This window comes from Sinohyriopsis cumingii, chromosome 2, assembly GCF_028554795.1.
Source record: "Sinohyriopsis cumingii isolate HCF-2022 chromosome 2, ASM2855479v2, whole genome shotgun sequence".
Taxonomy (NCBI): domain Eukaryota; kingdom Metazoa; phylum Mollusca; class Bivalvia; order Unionida; family Unionidae; genus Sinohyriopsis; species Sinohyriopsis cumingii.
In genome coordinates, this window is record NC_142962.1 from 57,851,530 (window position 1) to 57,872,737 (window position 21,208).

Sequence of the window (21,208 nt, forward strand, 5' to 3'; positions counted from 1 at the left end):
CATGATCATAAGTGGAGATTATCTACTGGTGATAAACATATTATACTTGATTTTAGACTCAAAAGCTTAAACGTCAAGGTCTTCGGAACTGGATAGAAGAAAACTGTTTCTACACAGCAACTCAGGTTTTCTGCCATCTATATTTAACCAAATTTTGTGGATAGCTTGCACTTGGGGTAAGCAAGAAGCCTATGAGTTTCATGGTCTAGCACTCAGTGTTTTAGGTTACTGTGACTGAAACAAGAAAAATGGTTTCCACAAAATAACTTGAATTCTCTATCTCTACACCTTTCAGATGGCCAGCACTTGGGTGGAAAAGAACCCTATAATTTTTTTTAACTTGGAAGGCCACAGATCAAGGTAGAAGTAACATGATTTCTGCCTGGAGTTCAATGTCAACCGTGGTTAGCAAACTTTGCAGATAGTTTACACTTAGTGTAGGGAAGAACCAGATTTATTTTGAAGTCAGAAGGTCAAAGGTTAAGCTCACTGGGTAACAAATAAATGGTTTCTGCACTATGATATTGGTTCTGCATGACATATTTCAATCAGACTTTTTGGATGGCTTTCATGTCAGGTAAGGAAGAAACTTATTGATTTTGGGTCAGAAGGTCAAAGTCTCTGACAAAAATTGAAAAACGGTTTCTTCACAATGACATTGGTGCTATATCCAGGGCTTTCCTTATCAACCAGGAGTTGGTTATTTACCTGGCTACTTTTTAATATATCCCTGGCTACATTAAAAATTAAAACCTCTATCCATATTTGGGGAGGTCCCCCAAACCCCTCCCCCCCAGCCTACTTTGGCAACTCACTTTAATAGAAGGCCCCATCTATCCCAGATCTGACCCAGACTTTGAGGAAGGCTTGTACTTAAGGTAAGGAAGAAGTCTGTTGATTTTAAGGTCAGTAGGGAAGTTGTCTGAGGTCACTCTTCCTGAAAGAAGGAAAAGTTTTAGTTATCTTTAATAAGGACTATTAAGCATGGGGCCATTCATGGTATTCTTATTCACTACTTTTAGACTTTGGTAGTAGAATCAGTCAAACCTCACTTGAAGCAGACAAACTATTTGGTAGGTAGCCTTATTTGTATTTATATGTAAATGGCTTCATTAAATTTCAGGCCATCACAGCAGAATAATGTTTTTCCTTCATATTTGAACTCAGATATTTGACAAAACCTTGCTAGCCTGATTAAGGAAACACCACTTGAACTATATGCATGAAGTTTAACAAGCTTATCTGGACTTATTCTTTTATATTCCCAATAATTGTTCATACTGTTATATATTTTAAAAAATCTGAAATTTTAAAAAATTTTGAACTTAGTTTGCAGTGATGCAATTGGGACATACATGTTTACAAACACAATCTAGATACACTTGGCAGTGAGTTATTACAAAGAGTGCAGTCCTTAACAGTCAAGCCTAAATATCATAATGTGAATTGTCTTTGGTTTCAGCTGTCTGTAGGCCATGTGAGCTTAAGGTCCATTCATAAGCCATTGCTGTTTACCACTTAGGTGGCAATATTTCTGATCTGATTTTGATCAAACTTGGAATACAGGCCTATATCAGGAAATTTTGGACAAGTTTGTGATCATGAGTGAGGTCCACATATTGATGAGGGGATACTGTATTTGACTGGCTGAGCTTTAATACTCTGGAGATCTTATTTCTTTTCCACTTTTGATCAGACATGAAATATGGGCCTATTTCATCATGATCCTGGACAGTTTCACTGATGGATAAGAATTATGCATATTAATGAGGTGATTTTGCAAATAAATCAGTGGAGATTTTTGTCACTGAGAGCTTTCAGTTTTTGGTCTATATCATTATTATCTCAGATGATTTTGCTGATGAGCAAAATTCATTCATATTAATGAGGTGATTTTGAATTTGATTGGCTGATCTAGTTTCTACTCATTTTGACCATATTTCTGGCCAGATTTGGATCAGATTAAAAAAATATACTGCTTATATCATCCAGCTTTACCATTCAGATAAACCTGGGTAACTGTGACCTAGATTTCATGCTTTTGTTGTTTGTGAAGTTTTTATTTTATTTCTCTTTTTATTTCTCAGACACTGTTGTATGCACTCTGCATGAACTTGAGTTACAGGTGCATCATGGGAACGACTTATATTATACGTTTGAGGCAAAACATGGTCAGAGATTCAAGATTATCAAGCCGCTTTGATTTGGCCTTAAGTTTTGTATTTTGCAGAGTTTGTCAGGCTGTTGCCTGCAGTTATGAAACTTACGGTATTGATGCCAGATAAGGATTAACACTTCACTGTTCATAGAACACTAGGCTTAACAGTCTAGCCATACTGTCTTTTGTGGTTTTCTTGTTTATTTCTAGTTCATTGAATTGATCTATTTGATTTGCATATGTTTTTATGAGAAAATTTATTACAAGCAAATTAAATATAAAAGCAAACACATTAAGTTTATCATTGTAATATTTACAAAACTAAATTTTTCAGTTTCAATGCACTTACTCTGTTAACTTATTACAATTGAACTTGTGCAAATTTTGAGAAATATAAAAACTGAATATTTACTTAAACCTTGCTAACACTGGGATGTTTGTTTGATTGATTATATTAGCACACCTTCCTAGATTTTTGTCACCAGCTTAGCGTAAATTTATTTTAAGATGAACACTTGTATCATAAATCAAATTTACAACTCAAGTTTTGTTGAGTCAATCAAAGGCTTGGGTTTAATTTTCATATGTTAGGTCTGTGAGTGACTACATGTAGTTGGTTTGTTTTTAATATATGACATGACACTTTTACAAGTGCCACAGTTGATTTTAATTCTTTACACATTGACCAGTTCCAAATGTCACTTTATTCAAGTAAAACAGTACAAGTTCAGGAAGGAGTTTTGGAAATGTTTACAGTAAAGTAAGACCAAGTTTATGCAGTGTTTGTGCATGTGCAATATGTCAAATAAAATAAAAATAATATCCTGCCGAGAAATATATTTTTTTAATCCATGTGTCCTTAGAGTTAGTGTAAAGAGACATCATGTATCTCTTTCTGAAACATTTCTGGGTTGGTTTGTTGTGGGCACATTTTGTAGTACATCATGGATAAGTCTCCTTAAAGTTCCTATCTTGTCCACTTAAGCAGAATAATGTTTATAGTTGAGACACCAGAGAGCACTTGTATTATAGTACCGTATATGCTCACTTATAAGTCATGTAAAACTTAAAACAACAAAAAAGATGATCTTCCATAGCACAGTGTACCTGCAGATCAGGGTCCATGTTGTTTGTTCTACTGATTGCTTCAAACAAATTGCACAGACCCAGATCTGCCAGTACATTATGCAAGTATATACGGTATTGGAAAGGCACTTAAATATGCACCAACTGTGATCATACTCACTTAGATATCTTTATATCGTTGACTTTATTTGGGACATCACTTTGAGACATGGCAAGCATAATCAGTGCCATTGAATATGAAGATTTATTTTGGAAGACTTTAACTTTAAAAAAAATTCCCCACCTACCTGCATTCTGCTGAACATTTGGTTTTGCTCATAATTTCATGTATCACAGCTAGTGGTATATATATAAAATTATTATCCTCATAATTTCATGTATAATGCCTACTGGTATATGAGAACGTGTGTTTAGATGCTCTGAAAAGATTATGCCAAATGTTACTAATCTACCCAAATGGACAGGTATACTCATTTCTCAAATGACATTAATAACATTTGATAATTGTTGAAACTCTATCAAGAGTGATCCTCTGATCTTCTGTCAAGACTGGTCCTCTGATCCTCTATCAAGATTGATCCTCTAATCCTCTATCAAGAATGGTCCTTCAGTCCTAATTAAGAGTGGTCCTAAGATCTTCTGTCAGGAGTGGTCCTCTAATCCTCTATCAAGATTGATCCTCTAATCCTCCATCAAGAGTGGTCCTCCTATCCTAATTAAGAGTGGTCCTCTGATCTTCTGTCAAGAGTGGTCCTCTGATCCTCTGTCTAGAGCGGTCCTCTGATCCTAATCAAGAGTGGTCCTCTGATCCTAATCAAGAGTGGTCCTCTGATCCTAATCAAGAATGGTCCTCTGATCCTCTATCAAGATTGGTCCTCTAATCCTCTATCAAGAGTGGTCCTCTGTTCCTAATCAGGAGTTGTCTTCCGATCCTAGTCAAGAATGGTAATCTGACCCTCTATCAAGAGTGTTCCCTCACTGTAAAGTTCCACAATAAATTATCTTATGGTGCAGCTATAGTTATTATGACAGTCTTATTCATACAAACCAACACAAAAGCCTGCATGGGCAATTGAGAACCAGTCAATAATGAGCAATTTCCCAGATATTTTGTATATTGTATATACTTGCATATAAGTAGAGACCATCTGCAAATAAAGATAGACTGAGAGCTGCTATTGCATAATACACCAGCAGGTCAGGGTATGTGTTGTTTGTTCTATTGATTACTCCTAATAAACTGCATAGGCCCAGATCTTCTGGTGCATTATTTGACAGCAGATCAAGATCTATGTATTTTGCAGTTGGATCCAACTTGTAAGTGTTTATATGTCTTTGTTGTTTTGGGTTTAACGCCATTTCTCAGTGCAATATGGGCTATACATGGCAGACAGTATGTTTGATGGAGGAAGAAACAGGGAAAAACCCTGCTAAGAACCGCCAGCCTACAAGAAGCTACTAGCAGCTTTCTCATATCCCCATGTTGGCTGAGCCTGGGACTTGAACCCAGAGAGGTGAGTGGAAGTTATTAGTAAAGGTAAATGCTTTAAGCAACTCTACCACCTGGGCCCCCTGTAATTGAATATATCTTTTATTTCATTCATAGGACAGTCATTACAATAATTAAAATTATATGCGTATTTCTCTTTTTTATTATTTAATAAAAAATAGGCACAGTCACATCATTTTATATACAGTCTCTCCCTCAGTTGATAGCACTACCATATCTATTGGTAAAAAGAGATATCATGTTGATGACATCATAATCTAATTATCACATTGTTTCAGTCTGTACAGTTAGCATTAATTTTACAACTGAACCACCATATAAAGTATTTTAGATGGCAAAGGTTTGCCCTTGGAGTAAACAGAGGAATTTTACCCTACAAGTGGAAATTTCCTCATTCTTAAATTTCCATGGATTTATGACTGTGGTCTTAGCACTTGATGTTACAGACCACTTCGGTGGCCTAAGTGGTTAGACCTTCTGCCTCGCATGCGGGAGGTTGCAGGTTCTAACCCCAGCTGAGTCGTAGCAAAGACATGTAAAAATAGTATATGCAGTTTCCTCGCCTTGTACTCAGCATTAAGAGGTTAGTGTTAGGACTGGTCAGCCTGGTGTCATGATAATGTGACAGGGTTGGACATGATGCTACATGTCACTGGTGCTAGATGTCACTGCCACACTGCAGATGTTGTAGTGATATAACTTGAAAATTGTTAAGGCTATGTTAAAAATCCAAATCACATACACACACTAACACACTTGATGTTGCACATTATTTTTCCTAGGTTAAATTTGTACGCTATTTCCACTTGACTGATAAAGTCAAAAATATGAAACTATGTTGACATTTCTGCATATATAGTATTCGGTACGGTCTATATTAGGATTGCAGTTTTCTTTTTTTTTTAAAGTATTGCCAAAAATAAAATGCATGAAAACAAGTAATATTTGCAGGCCCTACCATTGTTTACTTCGGTAAATCCCCTGTAGTTAAAAATTCTTCCATTTTAGATATGTGGTGCATGTGGGGATCTTAACCTCCTAATTTATCAGATAAACATTGAATTCAGACTGATTCAAGATACATGTTACTAGATACTTGTTATGAAGTTAATGTCAGAATTTTGACACTGTGAATGGCAATGTTGCTGGTTCCTGCCTGGAAATGATTTAAGGTACAGTCACCTTTATAGGTAACATTGAATCTTGTCAACTTAGAATAGAAATTTGGTGCTCAGAATATATGAGCAGAGTTTATCATAATAAATGTAAAATTAATTGAAACTACACCATGGGTGGGGGAAGAAATCTTGGACATTGATGGATTGAGACCTCTGTACACAGTAACTTAATTTACATTAGCTAGTATTTAGACTTATATGCACACATGTTGCCTGCATTATTTTAGAGGGTGGGGTTTCACTGTAAACAATGTACTGTATCGACCCCTAAAGTAGTTGTTTATGACAGTATGATACAATGCTGTACATTATTGTAGTTGCATGCTAATGTAATAGGAAGGGTTTTGCCACAGAGCAGATTACATGTAAACTGATGATGACAAAAAGGATGGGCTGGGCACAAGTCTTGATCTATTCTGCCTGATGCGCTCCTTTTTTCTCTGAGTGACTTACAATCTCACCCACTGCATTAGTCATTCAGTAAGTACTGTAATGTGATTCACAGTGTAATTGAGTACTAGTTATGTACCTATGGTGCAATGATAGTAACAACAGTTAGTCTGGTTCACAACATTATGGAATACTTTGTGTTTATGGTGTGGAGTTCAAATATTGTACTGCATTAAGGTAAGTACACATGGACCAGTCAGTGGGTTTATTTTATGTAGCCCATGTTGATCTAAATTGGAACTGTCATTTATAAAGTGAATGAAGACAGGCAGATAAAACCCTGTCATATCTACAACCAATTTACTGAAAAATCAACAGCTATTTTTATGAGTTTATAATTACAAATTGAGGAAGATAATTCACTTGTCTAGTGACTTATTTATCACATGCTACCATAGCTAATAAGATATGTAAATTCTTTCAGTCATGAAGCATTCTGTGTTTCTAATTTTCATGAACAAATCCACATGTCTATATTGCTAAGCTCTTTTATAATATGTACACTGGGTAATACCTCTCCAGCAGGTTTTGCTTTACAGAGTGGAAACGTATAAATATAGTATTATTCAATACATGTGGATCATAATCCCCAGACATTTTGAAAATAAGGTGGATATTATATTCTCTTGCTGGTCTTTAATCTGTCTATACACCTCATTATCTGTCTGTCCATTGGAGACCCTGGTTGGCTGAGTGGTCAAAGGTTCTCACCATTACAGATCATTGACATTTCACTTCAGTAAGAATGGGTTCAAGCTTCGGGTTCAATGTGGGTACATGCTTGCCAGTAGCTTCCTGTGGGTCAGTGGTTGTTTCAGTGGATTTCTGTTGTTCTTCCTTCTCTAGATAAATTGGCTGCCATGTATAGCCTATCATGTGCTGAAAAGTGGTGTTAAACCGAGAACAATAAAAGCCTGTCCACCAAATAGTACTGTGTGTTTTGTATATTTCCTCCTACATGGTTGAAGATATAGACTTTAAACTTGGGCATATAACCAGAAGTGGTTTGTAGATTTACAATGTATTTTAAATATTTTAATACTACCCCATAAACAATTTCTTAAATATTGTAGATATAGGTCAGAAAGTTGGCATGCTTATTGAAGCTGTGTTGAGAACATGCATTATGGGCCGCATTTATAACACATGTAATGGGCTTTTCAGTTGAACCCTTGGGTCATGTTCCAGGGGTAGCAGAATATTGACCCTGGGTCATAACATGGAAGCTTCCCCATTCTATAACCATATATAGGTTTGAATGACAAGGAGATGAATTTGGACAATTATACAGATACTTTGTCATCTTTCACAGGTAGGGGACTTGCACCAGGGTACAGAACTTGCTGCTAAATCATAGCTTGGAATTTTTTAAAATTTTCTTCCTCTAACCATGCCAATAGTGGAAAAGTTCATAAACACTTGCAAGTGCAAAAGAATATTATTATGATAAAAAAAATTTATTTATCTTTTTTTAATCATCTGATCTTGACACACGCTCTCATCTTGTCCCGTGTACATGCACCTGCTTTTGCATGATGAATGTAGACTTATAACACAAGTACTTTTACCAAAATGATTTCACCTCCATATCGGAGTATTTATTATCCAATATTTACCAAGGTTGTTTAAGTGAATACATTCTACCATAACCAAACATTCCTGGTCATTTGTGCTCTTTTCAAGTTCTGATTAACAGTTTTGCACAGATAATATATTTGATTCTAGATGATATTATTACATATGTGCTTCTGTGCCATATATACTTGCTTATATGTTGAGTCAAACTGCAAACAACAAATGTCCTGATCTGCCGTAGCATAATGCCTCAGCAGGTCAGTGTCTATGTTGTTTTTGTTCCACTGATTACTATGTTGTTTGTTCTACTGATTACTCATAGACCCAGATCTGCTGGTGCATTAAGTGATGACATATCTTCGTCTGTGCAGTTTGCAGTTGGACTCGACATATATGTGAGTTTATATATGATAACATTTTGGCATCATGAAGAAATTATCTGTAGCATTCTATTACTTATTCAGTCTTTCTGAAAATACTGCATGATGTCCAGAGAGTAACAGTATTCCCTGTTTTTGTTTATTTCTGTTCCCATTGAATGCAGTTTGGGGAGACTGCTGACTGTGGATGCTACTTCAGTGTGTATTCATAGTCACAAATGCAGCATGGACAGAAAGCATCAATTCTAGAACTGAAGATTTAGTGTGGATGTTCATGAGTCTGTTAGAAAATAAGTTTGTTTTTTTATTACAGGAGGGATTTAATAAAGAAATAAATATAGGGAGTGAGAAAATTATGTGAAATTATAGTAAGGTGGTCTTGCATATGATTGGTTGAGCTTGTTGCAACTCTGGATACCACATTTCTGATCAAATTTTGATCAGATATGGAATATATGCTTATGTCTGTCATCAAGATTTTGTAATATGGAAGTTGTACATGTATTCATGAGTTAATCTTGCACCTGATTGGCTGAACTTGTTGCTACTCTTGAAGCCATATTTCTGATACGATTTTGTTTGGAATTGAAATATGGGCATACATCATCAAGGTCTTGACTGGTTTTAATAATTAGTGTGATCCACTTATACTGAGATAATTTTGCATCAGGATCTGATTTTGATTTTGATCGGACTTGGAATATATGCTTCTGTTATCAAGATCTTGGACTGTTTCATTAATAAGCAAAATCCACAAGTATTTAGATAATCTTTCATGTGATTGGTGAAGCTTATGGTCACTCTGGAGCATAATTCTGGTCTGACTTTGATCAAAACTGGAATGTGGGCTTCTATCTTCAAGATCTTGAGCATTTTCAAATGTAAGAGGGATGTATTCATGTTAATGATGTGATTTTGCATCTGACTGACTGAGCTTGTCACCGCTCTTTGATCTCTTTGGTTTTTTTTATAATCAAAAACATTCAGTTATGAGCAAGGATCTATTCATATTAGCTTTGCTTTTGTCTTTAGAAAGAATATTTATAAGGCAACTGTAAATTGGTTACTGCTGTTGTTGTTGTTTTCGGATTTAATGTCATTTCTCATTGCAAGATAGGCTTTAAATGACAGCAATTATAGCTGGTGGAGGAAGAACCAAAGAAAACCCTGGTGGAACAACTGACCCAGGGAAAGCTACTGGTAACTTTCTCACACTGACACATTATCTGAGACTCAAACCCACATTGACCAAGGTGAGATGGCAATGATTGATAAAGTGTAAATAGGTAAAATCAATACGAGATAAAGCTTGGGAGACACAGTACATGTTTTTTTCTTTCTTACAGTACTACATAAGATTGCTTATTGATTGGTCAGTTGTTAAAGTTATATAAGCCAGATGATTAATATCACGTTCACTTGGGACTCTTGTTACATTTTAATTTTTTTTAGCACCTTATAGCCTTTGTAGTGCTGAGGTGCTATTGAATACTAATATATGCATCAACTGCTGTACAACACATTTATCTTTTCCAGAGCTCTTGAATGACAGTGGAGATATACCATCTATACATGCTTATAAGTCAAATCCATCTGTAAACTGCACAGACCTAAATCTGCACTCATATAATGTGCTGGAAGATTGGGGTCTGTGTAGTTTGTTAAGAGCAATCAGTAGAACAAACAGCATATAACCTGATCTGCTGTCACATTATGCAATGGCAGATCAGTGTCTTTGATGTCTGCAGTTTGCCTTGACTTGCAAGCAAGTGTATATGGTATGCCCATATTGCATAGTTTGAAATTTACCTTGTTCATTTAAATACAAATGCTGCCAAATGGCAATCCATGGTCAGCACAATTGACCGCTGATTCTGGTGTATGTGTTAGAGCTACTGACCAGGCAATCAAATGAATATTCGAATAATGATTACTTTTGAATTAATCCTGAAAAAGATCTGATTTAGATTCTTTGATTATTCAATTCAGTTTCAGCTGTCAATCCCACCAACCACAAACAGAACATATGAATTACTGCTTCTGCATTAAATGTTTGGTGATATTATGAAGTAACACATTATGCATTGTTATTGAATTTGCCTTGGAGGTAACTTTTGTTTCCATTTTGATTTTCTGTAATTTGAGATCACAGGTGTTCACTGTTATTGTTGTTCATTTGTGCCCCACAGTAGTTGGAGCACACTATCCTTACACAAGCAAGATTCTTATGTCCCTACTGGGCAATGTATTTAAGCCTACCAATGAATGTCTGAAAAAAAAAATTCATATGCATGTTATGATACATAATAAGCCATAGCTGTTTTTAGTATAGAATCGATGAATCTGTGACCACAATCTCTGGTTCTGGACAAGCAGGTTCAGAATTTGGTCTGCAGTTTTATCATACTGGACCTGCAGTTCTTTGAGATTCACATTAAATGACTCCTATTTTAAATAATACCAAGTTCTGGACAGTGCTCGAAGATGATATTACAATTAGATTCTAATTCTAAGGACGTATTGCAGTATGATACACAGTGTATCAGACATTTCTGCGTGGCTTGATTTTCAGGGAAATTTCAATATTGTGAAGATTAAGTATAAGAGTATTTCAGACAATACATTTTTGCAGAAATTTAACAATGCATAAATTTTTCCATGTAGTGTAATCATCTTCAATATTTTATGGATTATGTGTTCTTGTATTCATTCGTTCTTTAGATAAACCTTTTGTTGCATTCATTTAACAAGAACCATTGAATTTAAGAACTGGCACCTGTATTGTACTGTGACCCATTTCAAAACTTTTACTTCAGTTCAGATGTCAGCACAGCATTATGCAAGAATGAGCATTTGATTTAATCTGAATTTTCCATAAGGTCCACATGCTCACGCTAATTATTCACTATTATGAAAACATAAATGTGTCTCAGATGATTGGGACATAATCAATTTTATGTGGTTTGGCATGTGGCCTTCCATTCACAGATATGAAAGCTGTCTAGACATTCAAATTTCATTAGCAATATAGTGGTCCAGTTACAGTTACCTCCACCCACCTTCAGTCTAATGCAGCACACTCACTTTACTGCCTTGGGTATTAACGCAGTGATGGGTTGATAAAGGGAAGTCTCCTTCAATTAAACAATGCTAGTCCTTTGTTAAGAATTATAAAATGTGCTCTTTTGGAAATATACCATATATGCTCACTTATAAGTTGAGTCAAACTGCAAGGAAAAAAGGTTCTGATCTGCCTCTGGATCAGGATCTGTGTTGTTTGTTCTATTGACCAGCAATTACAAACTGCACAAACCCAGATCTTCTGGCACATTACGTGATGACAGATCTGGGTCTGTGCAGTTTTGCAGTTGCGGAATTTGATTTTGTGCAGGAATTTTTGAGAGGTTTCAGAGACATTGTACAAAACATTAAGGATAAGGAAAAAGATAAAATTAAAAATCAGCATGCAAAACTTATGAAATAAACCATGCATACAGAATGAACAACTAATTCTTGATGCAAAAATCTGGCCTATCAAAGGGTACATGCAAATTTCAAGTCTGTGACTTTAGCAGCAAATTTAAAGGTGTCAGTTTTTGGGCTCCCATTGTTTGCAGTGGGGCTATCTGTTGTCCTGTCCATCTTGAGAAACAAGTTAGTAAGATTATGCAAAAATCACTGAATGTAAACAACAAAAATTATGCCAGCATATTTTATTCATATGCAGAAAATTCTTTATTTGATTTTCAGGCCATTACATCAGTGCTCATTTTGTTTCCCCACACATTTTTTAACTTTATGGACTTTTCATTTTTGGTCACTGGTCTTCGTTATGGAGATTGTCCTCATTGTCTGGCATTTTCAGTTGATGACTTTGAACATCAAATGTTCCCTTGTAGAAAAACTTGTTTCCCTGCAACTAAACAACAGTAAATGCATGATTTCAGTAGAGTTCAAAGAAAACCCCAAAACTAAGTGCATTTGAAATAAAAGAAAGATGATTATGCACGAGTTAAATTTTAAATAATGGAATCCCAAATCTCAGTTCATGTAGATATGAATTATTGACCTGTCAGATTTTAAGAAAAATAAACTCTTCTTTTCATATGTGCCTTGAATGAATATTTAAGTGAATGAAGATACATATACTGAAGTTATTATCAAATCCACAGAACATCTTTAAAGATATGGTTGATTAATTTCAGATAATCATGTAGATAGACTTGGCCATAAATGTTGTCATGATGGATATAGTCATGACAACACTATGTCACATTTGGTCTATCACTAGTACAATGGTCTGATGACTCACTGTTTCCAATAAAGTTCATTTTGGAACTGTTAACAACAATGTTTAATTATTCACAATATGGAGATACATAAGGAAATATTTTATAAGGCTGTCTGATTTGTGCAGACGTCTCCCAAAACCTACTATTTTTCACTATGGTAAAATAAAAATAAATGATTTATAACCTAAATAAATGATTTTATAACCTAAATTCAAATTGTAATCAAGAAACTCCCTGCTACTGCTTAAACAAATATTTTTCATACAAAATCAAATTAAATCCAGACTTTAAAGTCATTTTCAATTGCCTGTCATCTTGTCACATAACTGGAAAAGGCTTAACAATTAAATAGTTATGGACTGTTATTGCTTTCACTGGTGAAGAATTTACAGTATGATAACATCCTTTGCATTGGAAAAGTTGTCAATTACAGAAATAAAATCAAGAAATTATAATATACAGAGCAGTTCATTTCCTTCATAGTCATTCTAGAATACCTGAACAGGAAGAAAGGATTTAGTATACTATTTGTACTGGTATGCTTCCTTTGTTTTCGATCCTGTAGATCAGGGGTCTCAAACTCAAACCACCCTGAGGGCCACATGAGAGCATATTCAACGGCTCAAGATCAGCACCACCTTTGTTATCTCACATGACACCTAATATGAAGCCAATCATTTTGTTCCATGGGTACTGCAGGATTGATGTATTTTGTTGAAATGTCCCATGGGTACTGCAATGTTGATGCATTTTGTTGAATTTTTCCATAGGTACTGCAATTCTGATGTATTTTTGTCTTTTTGTCCGATAGGTACTGCAATGTTGATGTATTTTATTGAATTGTTCCATGGGTATTTCAGTGTTGATGTATTTTGTTGAATTGTTCCATGGGTATTTCAGTGTTGATGTATTTTGTTGAATTGTTCCATGGGTATTTCAGTGTTGATGTATTTTGTTGAATTGTTCCATGGGTATTTCAGTGTTGATGTATTTTGTTGAATTGTTCCATGGGTATTTCAGTGTTGATGTATTTTGTTGAATTTTTCCATAGGTACTGCAATGTTGATGTATTTTGTTGAATTTTTCCATAGGTACTGCAATGCTGATGTATTTTGTCTTTTTGTCCAATAGGTACTGCAATGTTGATGTATTTTATTGAATTGTTCCATGGGTATTTCAGTGTTGATGTATTTTGTTGAATTGTTCTATGGGTATTGCAATGTTGATGTATTTTGTTGAATTGTTCCATAGGTACTGCAATGCTGATGTATTTTGTCTTTTTGTCCGATAGGTACTGCAATGTTGATGTATTTTATTGAATTGTTCCATGGGTATTTCAGTGTTGATGTATTTTGTTGAATTGTTCTATGGGTACTGCATTGTTGATGTATTTTGTTGAATTGTCCCATAGGTACTGCAGTGTTGATGTATTTTGTTGAATTGTTCTATGGATATTGCAGTGTTGATGTATATTGTTTAATTGTTCCATGGTATTTCAGTGCCGATGTTTTTTTATTAAATTGTTCCATTTGTATTTCAGTGTTGATGTATTTTGTTGAATTGTTCCATGGGTATTTCAGTGTTGATGTATTTTGTTGAATTGTTCCATGGGTATTTCAGTGTTGATGTATTTTGTTGAATTGTTCCATGGGTATTTCAGTGTTGATGTATTTTGTTGAATTGTTCCATGGGTATTTCAGTGCTGATGTATTTTGTTGAATTGTTCCATGGGTATTTCATTGTTGATGTATTTTGTTGTGTATAAAGGGCACCCAGTTGTTGAAGAAGCTTAGATTATGGCACTTAGACTAAACTGTTTATTCTACTAGTAATTTCTGTTCAGTAGTATACACATTGTATTATGTATACTACACCAGACTAGGTTCTACACTGTTTGCAGTAGGATGTGTGGTATACTAAGAAAAACAAGGTAGTGTGTTCTGATGGCTACTTAATTTTGAGACTGTTCACTGACCTGCAGCAGTATATTATGTTTAAAATATTTATACCATATTTCACAAATGATACGGATGTTTTTGGGAGAATAAGTTGTTGTTTTTTTTTTTAAATGTTGCATCAATCTACTTATTTGTCAATTATATGTCAGACATAATTGACCAACAGGTGATCTTTCTGACCAACATTAAAATGTCCACATCTAATAAAAGTTTGAATCTAGATAAAAGAATTGTTTTACTTAAGTTGGTAAACAGACTTTTAACCAAATGTTCCATTCAAGATGTACATAATTCAGTCATCATATATTGGCCTCATACAGCATGGGAAAGAGCCATACCAGTACTGCACAAAAGTTGGTGAAACTTTCAGCACCAATAATTTCCAAGTATGTAAATTAGGTAATTAAGGCTCCATGCTTGGGCCACTTTATTTTGTAATCTATGATATTGCCAGTTGTATGAGCTCTCTCACTCATCTTTTTGCAGATGACTGATCTCTGCATTATTCGTCCCCTTATTGTGCTGAAATAGAGCTTGTCATGAATAATGACCTAATAAAACTGCGTAACTGGTCCAAGAAATGGCTCTTAAAGTTTAATCCAGATAAAACAGTGGCTATGTTTTTCATGAACAAAAACATTACAAACAATCCTGAACTTGTTTTTGACAATATTGGACTTAAATATGTGGATTCTCATTGCCAGCTAGGATTAATACTTTCATCAAATTCCAAATGGACTTGTCACATTGATAGTATTTTAAAAACAGCATCATTTTGAATAGTTGTTGTTGTTGTTGTTGTAGTGTTTAACACCATTTTTCAGCACAAGATAGGCTATACATGGTGGCCAGTATAACTGGTGGAGGAAGAACCCTGGAAAACACCCGAAAGAACCACCGACCCACGAGAAGCTACTGGCAGGCTCTCTCACATACCCACGTTAGCCGAGTCTGAGACTCGAACCCATGCAGACAGAGGTGAGATGGCAGTGATCTGGAACGCTGAGCGCTTTAGACCACTCTGCCACTTGGGGCCCCCATTTTGAATAGCTAGTCTCTAAAAACTAAAACAAAAACTAAGTAGGCAAACTTTATCAAAACTGTATATAATTTATATGAGACCTATCTTGGAATATGTCAGTGTAGTCTGGGATGGAGACTGGTTGATCAATTCAGAAAAATTGAAAAAATACAGCTCGATTAGCGGCAAGAATAGTTACAGGAATTCCAAAATACACTAGTAGGCAATCTCTGTTTGAAATAGGGTGGAAAGACTGCAATCTAGAAGAAAGAGACAAAAATTACTAACACTCTACGACATTAAAATGAGCCAAACTCCAGATTATATCTTTGAATTACTCCTTCCCCTGTGTTCGAACAAACAAATTATAACCTTTGATGTTCAAACAGTATAATCATTTGCAGTTTCAGGCTAAATTCTACCAAATCATCTGTTATACCTTCAACAGTATCTTTGTGGAAGAATCTAGAACAGGATACTTAAGTCTTACAGAAGTTTGAAAAAGTGTTTATGGCCAAAAATTGTATCTGGCAGAATGCCAAGTTTTATTAATTAAACACTGGATATTATCCCTTCTAGATTAGAACACAATGTAAGTTCATTAAAAGCTGATCTATACCATGTTCAACTTGCTGACACTCTTTTTTGTTCATGTGATGTACTTTTTCATGTTCTGCCCCAAGTACATTAGACAATGAACTGAGTTGGTGAGAAATTTACTTTCAATGTCATATGCAACTATTAGCTTATATTTACTGCTTTGGGGAAAGGGCTATGCAAATGAAAAATATAGAATTTTGCATCACTTATGCAAATATATAATTGCTACTGGACATTTCAATAAATTATTCAACTTGTTGTCACTGTCATTGTTCCTGCTCCCCCCATCTCTGTCTCTGTCTCTGTCTCTCTCTCTCTCTCTCTCTGTCCAACCAAATTATTTGTCATGTTGAATATGTTGCAATACTTGTATCATGTAGGAGGAGGACTAATTTAAGTTATTAGAACTTTTGTCCAATCCCATTGTATCCTATTGTGACAATAAACTATGTTTAAAACAATAAAAAGAAAATGTAATTAACATAAGCATTCAGAAAAATGAATATTGAGACCAGTTTAAATATGCTAAAGTAACACACATTTGTAAGAGTGGATCAAAGGATGTTCCCATTATCTGAAGGCCAATTTTAGTCTTATCAATGCTGCCAAAAGGCTTTGAAATGAACCCACACACCCCACCCCTGTTGGTAACCTTTCTAACTAATACCCAAATCATAATTCTTTCCTGCAATGAGCAGTGTGCTTTTAGGAATGCCCATTCCTATCAAAAAGCCCCCACAAAATTCACTGACACTTGATTAGATATAATGATTAAAAGAACTATGACAGGTGTTGCTTAGAAATGATTGTAAAAAGGTATAGGCTCTAGCAGATAATGGTATTCTTATCTCAGAATTACAATACTACAATTTTGTTGACAATGCCATAAAATAGTTAACTTCAGATCTTGACACAGAAGGTACCTTGTAGGCAAATGTATAGGTTGCACGAAATCTGTAGTACAAGGGTCAGTATTGGGTTAATTGTTACTGTAACCTTTATTAATTACCTTTCATTTACTACTAAGGACCTCTACCCATACATATGCCATTGTGCTGTACCTCTATTACACCCATACATATGCCATAGTTCCGTACTTTTGTTAAACCCATTCAGATAACATAGTATCTGAATGGGTTTAACAGTTGTACCTCTATTTTGCCCATATATATATATATATATATATATATATATATATATATATATATATATATATATATATCATAGTGCTGTACCTCTGTTACACCTATAGAGATACCATAGTGCTGTACCTCTATTACACCCATACATATAACATAGTGCTGTACCTCTGTTACACCTATACAGAAACCATAGTGCTGTACCTCTATTACACCCATACATATACCATAGTACTGTACCTCTGTTACACCCATGTAGATATCATAGTGCTGTACCTCTGTTACATTCATACATATATCATAGTGTTGTAGCTCTAACAATATAAATTCTTACAAGTCTATAGAAGAAAAACTTATCCCCAAAAAATTAAGATTAGACATATATTGGGATAAAAAAAAGACTGTACATTCAATGGTTTTCATTGGGTACAAATTAGTGTGAATTTTGTGCTTGCTATAAACCATAAATTTAAAGACACAGCGAACAGAATTTCTTATATGGAAACCATAGAACTGCTTCCAAATTCATACCAACAGAATTTCCACCATGAAAACCATGGAACTACTCCCAGAATTCATACTAACAGAATTTCTACCATGGAATTGGAACTACCTCCAAACTTCATACTAACATAATTTCTACCAATGAAACCATGGAAGTACTTCCAAAATTTATACTGACATAATTTTACCATGGAAACCACAGAAATACTTCGAAAATTCACACTAAAATAATTTCTACCATGGAAACAATATAAATACTTATAAAATTCATACTAACAATTTCTACCATGGAAACCGTGGAATTACTTTCAAAATGTATGCTAAAATAATTTATAAATTGAATCCATGTTAACATGTCCACAGTTTGTATTAAAATAATTTCTACCATTGAAACTATGGAGCTACTTCCAAAATTCATACTAAAATAATTTCTACCATGGAAACAATGGAATTACTTTCAGAATTCAGACTAAAATCATTTATTTAGAAAGCCACAATAATTGATAGCCATACAAATAAATGAAATTATAGTATGCATTTTAATCTTCATATTATTATAATTTTTCTTGATAAAATCTGTTTCTAGGTGTATATATATTCAGATTTTAGCCGTATATTTTAACAGACAATTGACACATAGGGATAGGCTCTTTCTGCCTATACATTGTGTGTCAGCAGCATTAATTTGATTCTTTACCAAGCTTGGTTCAGCAGAAGTGTATCTATTTTGCAGATGCTTTGAGAGCATAGAATTGGTTTCTAGGTGTACACCTTATTGGTAACTGTTGATCAGCTGATGGCTTCTGACCCACTAATCTAGACATAATATCAACACAAGCAATCCCTCCATTGTTTCACCTGTAATCAGTAATTGCTCTCACCTTGAAAGTGCTTGACAGATTTCATATCTTTACAAACCTAGTTCTTTATCTCTTTATTTTGATTTTATTTGAGCCTCAGTCATTTGTCCAGGGTTAGATGTGTAACTCTACCTTACAGGTGTTTGGGTCAGAGGGAAAATCCTAAATACTTGGGATACACTGTTACAAACATACACTATTAATTTCAAACAGCTTTCTTTACTGGTATTATGCCTGGATGATTGTAAATCAACGCGGTGCTTGATAGTATCAAAACACACCATAGGACCTAGTCAGTCACATGACACAATGAGATTAAAACTGAGGTGTTATTTCCAATTTTAATTCATGCAACAACACTAGTTGTTTGAAAACAGGCGATTTATTTGTAGGGTGTTGTATTTTGACAAATCTTCTCCTGCTCTGATGTTATTATTGAACAGCATGACCTCGCTTTTCATCTGCAAGTTTGTTCAAGGAAAATAAATTAAGCTAGTCAAGATAAATTGGTCTGCCTTTGGGTACTGTGGACTTTTTCACTGATCCATATGATAGAGATGACAGAGAATACCTGGAGACAGTTTATATTGTACTACTTTCACAGTGTTCTATTTTGATCCATATATGGGGATTAAAAATGTGATTGAAAATCTCTGTACTGCACAATGATATTTCTCAGGTAAAATCTTTTTTTGGATCATGAGATAATCAGATACACTCACTTGTTATGCTGGCCTTAAAAGACATTGAACTTGTACCCTTAAAGTGCATGTTGGTATCAAAAGCTTTTGTTTGCATTCATATCCAGTTGCTTTATGTATTTCTTATTGTTTAGAACACTGACATTGAAAGCTTTACATTCATCAGTACAGACCAATGAACTTATGTGCGGCTTTTAATTTCCTTGTGACTAAATTAGATTTGAGGAGTTCATTAAGTTGAGTACTGTGTTATGGACATTGTGTGTTTTTCTCATCTAGTGGTGCTGTCTGTTTTAGTTCTGTGTAGGAAAACTTCAGCACTGTGATTCATGGATTGATGCATTCGAGTCCTGTCAGAACAATAGTGGAAGTCATATGAATATAGAGTGTTGACATATTCAACTGGATCAGAATGCTTGCATCGGAGTGCTATTATAAACATTTTTATAGGTAAGCATATGGTTTCTTCTACATGTAGACTATTATTTCATGTGTCTGTCAGTGTTGGGGGTGGGGGATTTGGTTTGGTTTTGGGGGTTTAACGCCATTTACCAGCATGTGATACATGGCAGCCAATATATTTGGCGGAGAAAGAACTAAGGAAACCCTGGGAAGAACTGCCTGGCTTACACTCAATCCCGCTTGGACCAAGGTGAGATACCAGTGTTCTGTAAAGGCAAACACCGAAGACCGCTTAGCTTTGTGGGGTCCCATGTCTGTTTGGTTCTAAATGAATACAGTGTGTCCTATCAGAGAGTCATATTGACTTGGTGTTTCACCACAAGACTAACTTATGATGATTAATTGGGGCTAAATGAAAATGGTACCATTCAGATATCCATAATGGTTATCACAGTGGCATTCTTGACAATCTTTGTTATTGCTACCCTCCTGAATAAACATGAGGTTTTCACAAAAAGACTTTTTAGGATGTCTAGTTGGTGGAAATGAAAACTGTGTCAGTCTGGCATCCAGTACAGTCATCCTGGCAGTCTTGAAAATCTTCTTGTTACTTGTCATCGTGAACATGTTATGAGAACATAATTTTCAATGAAAGACTTCATATGATTTCTAGTCAGTGAAAATGGAGCCAACCTAACAACCAATATGGCCACCATGGCAGAAAAGCTTACAGTTGTATATAAGATATCTTTTAAAGTCTGAAAGAAAATGCGTCCCCATCCAAAGCATTCCGGTACTTATAATGTGATGGAAAATGGATATTATTGGAGTAAGTCAGAGGCTGAGCATGGCTAAATTAGTATTTTCAATGAGGCATTTGCTTGAGAGGCACCAATTAAAGAAATTCAGAAACAAAATCACATGACAGAGTTCATATAAAACTAGCTCTCACCCTCCATAACTCATAGTCAGGTGGGAACCTATCAGTTTGAGGGCTTAAAGATGCTCAACTTCCAGCTTACTCCAGTAATGGCCCCCTTCCATCACATCTAAAGTGTGTTTCAGTATGGGCTTTGTTTTTCATAAGCCTTTAGTTTTACATGTATGAATAACCTGTTTAATGAAAGAGAGCAAAGATGCTAAACAATCATTTCATTTTGAATTTTTTTTAATACAAAATTCTTGTTTGAATTTATATCCTGTAACTAGAATTCATGAAAATTCTTGACAGAGAATAAATCCTGAGACTGTATAATAATTTTCCAATGGGAGCATCAGCCCCTAAGGGATATCAGTGCATGACATTTGTAGTACCACTTTCATCCACCTTGCTAATATTCTGCTTGTAATTGCTTTAAAAGTGTGTGCCAAGGGCAAACTCTTTCCGCAGGAAA

The 21,208-nt window shown here is 35.0% G+C and overlaps 1 protein-coding gene across 6 annotated transcripts in view; it reads left to right on the forward strand.

Moving 5' to 3' along the window:
- Nucleotides 1–21,208, forward strand: part of LOC149804938 (uncharacterized) — a 210,103-nt gene that overhangs the window by 91,231 nt on the left and 97,664 nt on the right. The window contains exon 1 of one of the 6 annotated variants that reach the window (XM_089946021.1): nt 6,364–6,559. The exons of 4 other annotated variants lie outside the window; for them this stretch is intronic. Coding sequence is in view for 1 of the 2 variants with exons in the window: in XM_089946014.1 (XP_089802140.1) it covers nt 19,825–19,862 (38 nt within the window). In the remaining variant the exon portion in view is untranslated. Of the gene's footprint in view, nt 1–6,363; nt 6,560–19,596; nt 19,863–21,208 lie in introns of those variants that run through there. One more of the 6 variants, XM_089946014.1, reaches the window with a different exon arrangement.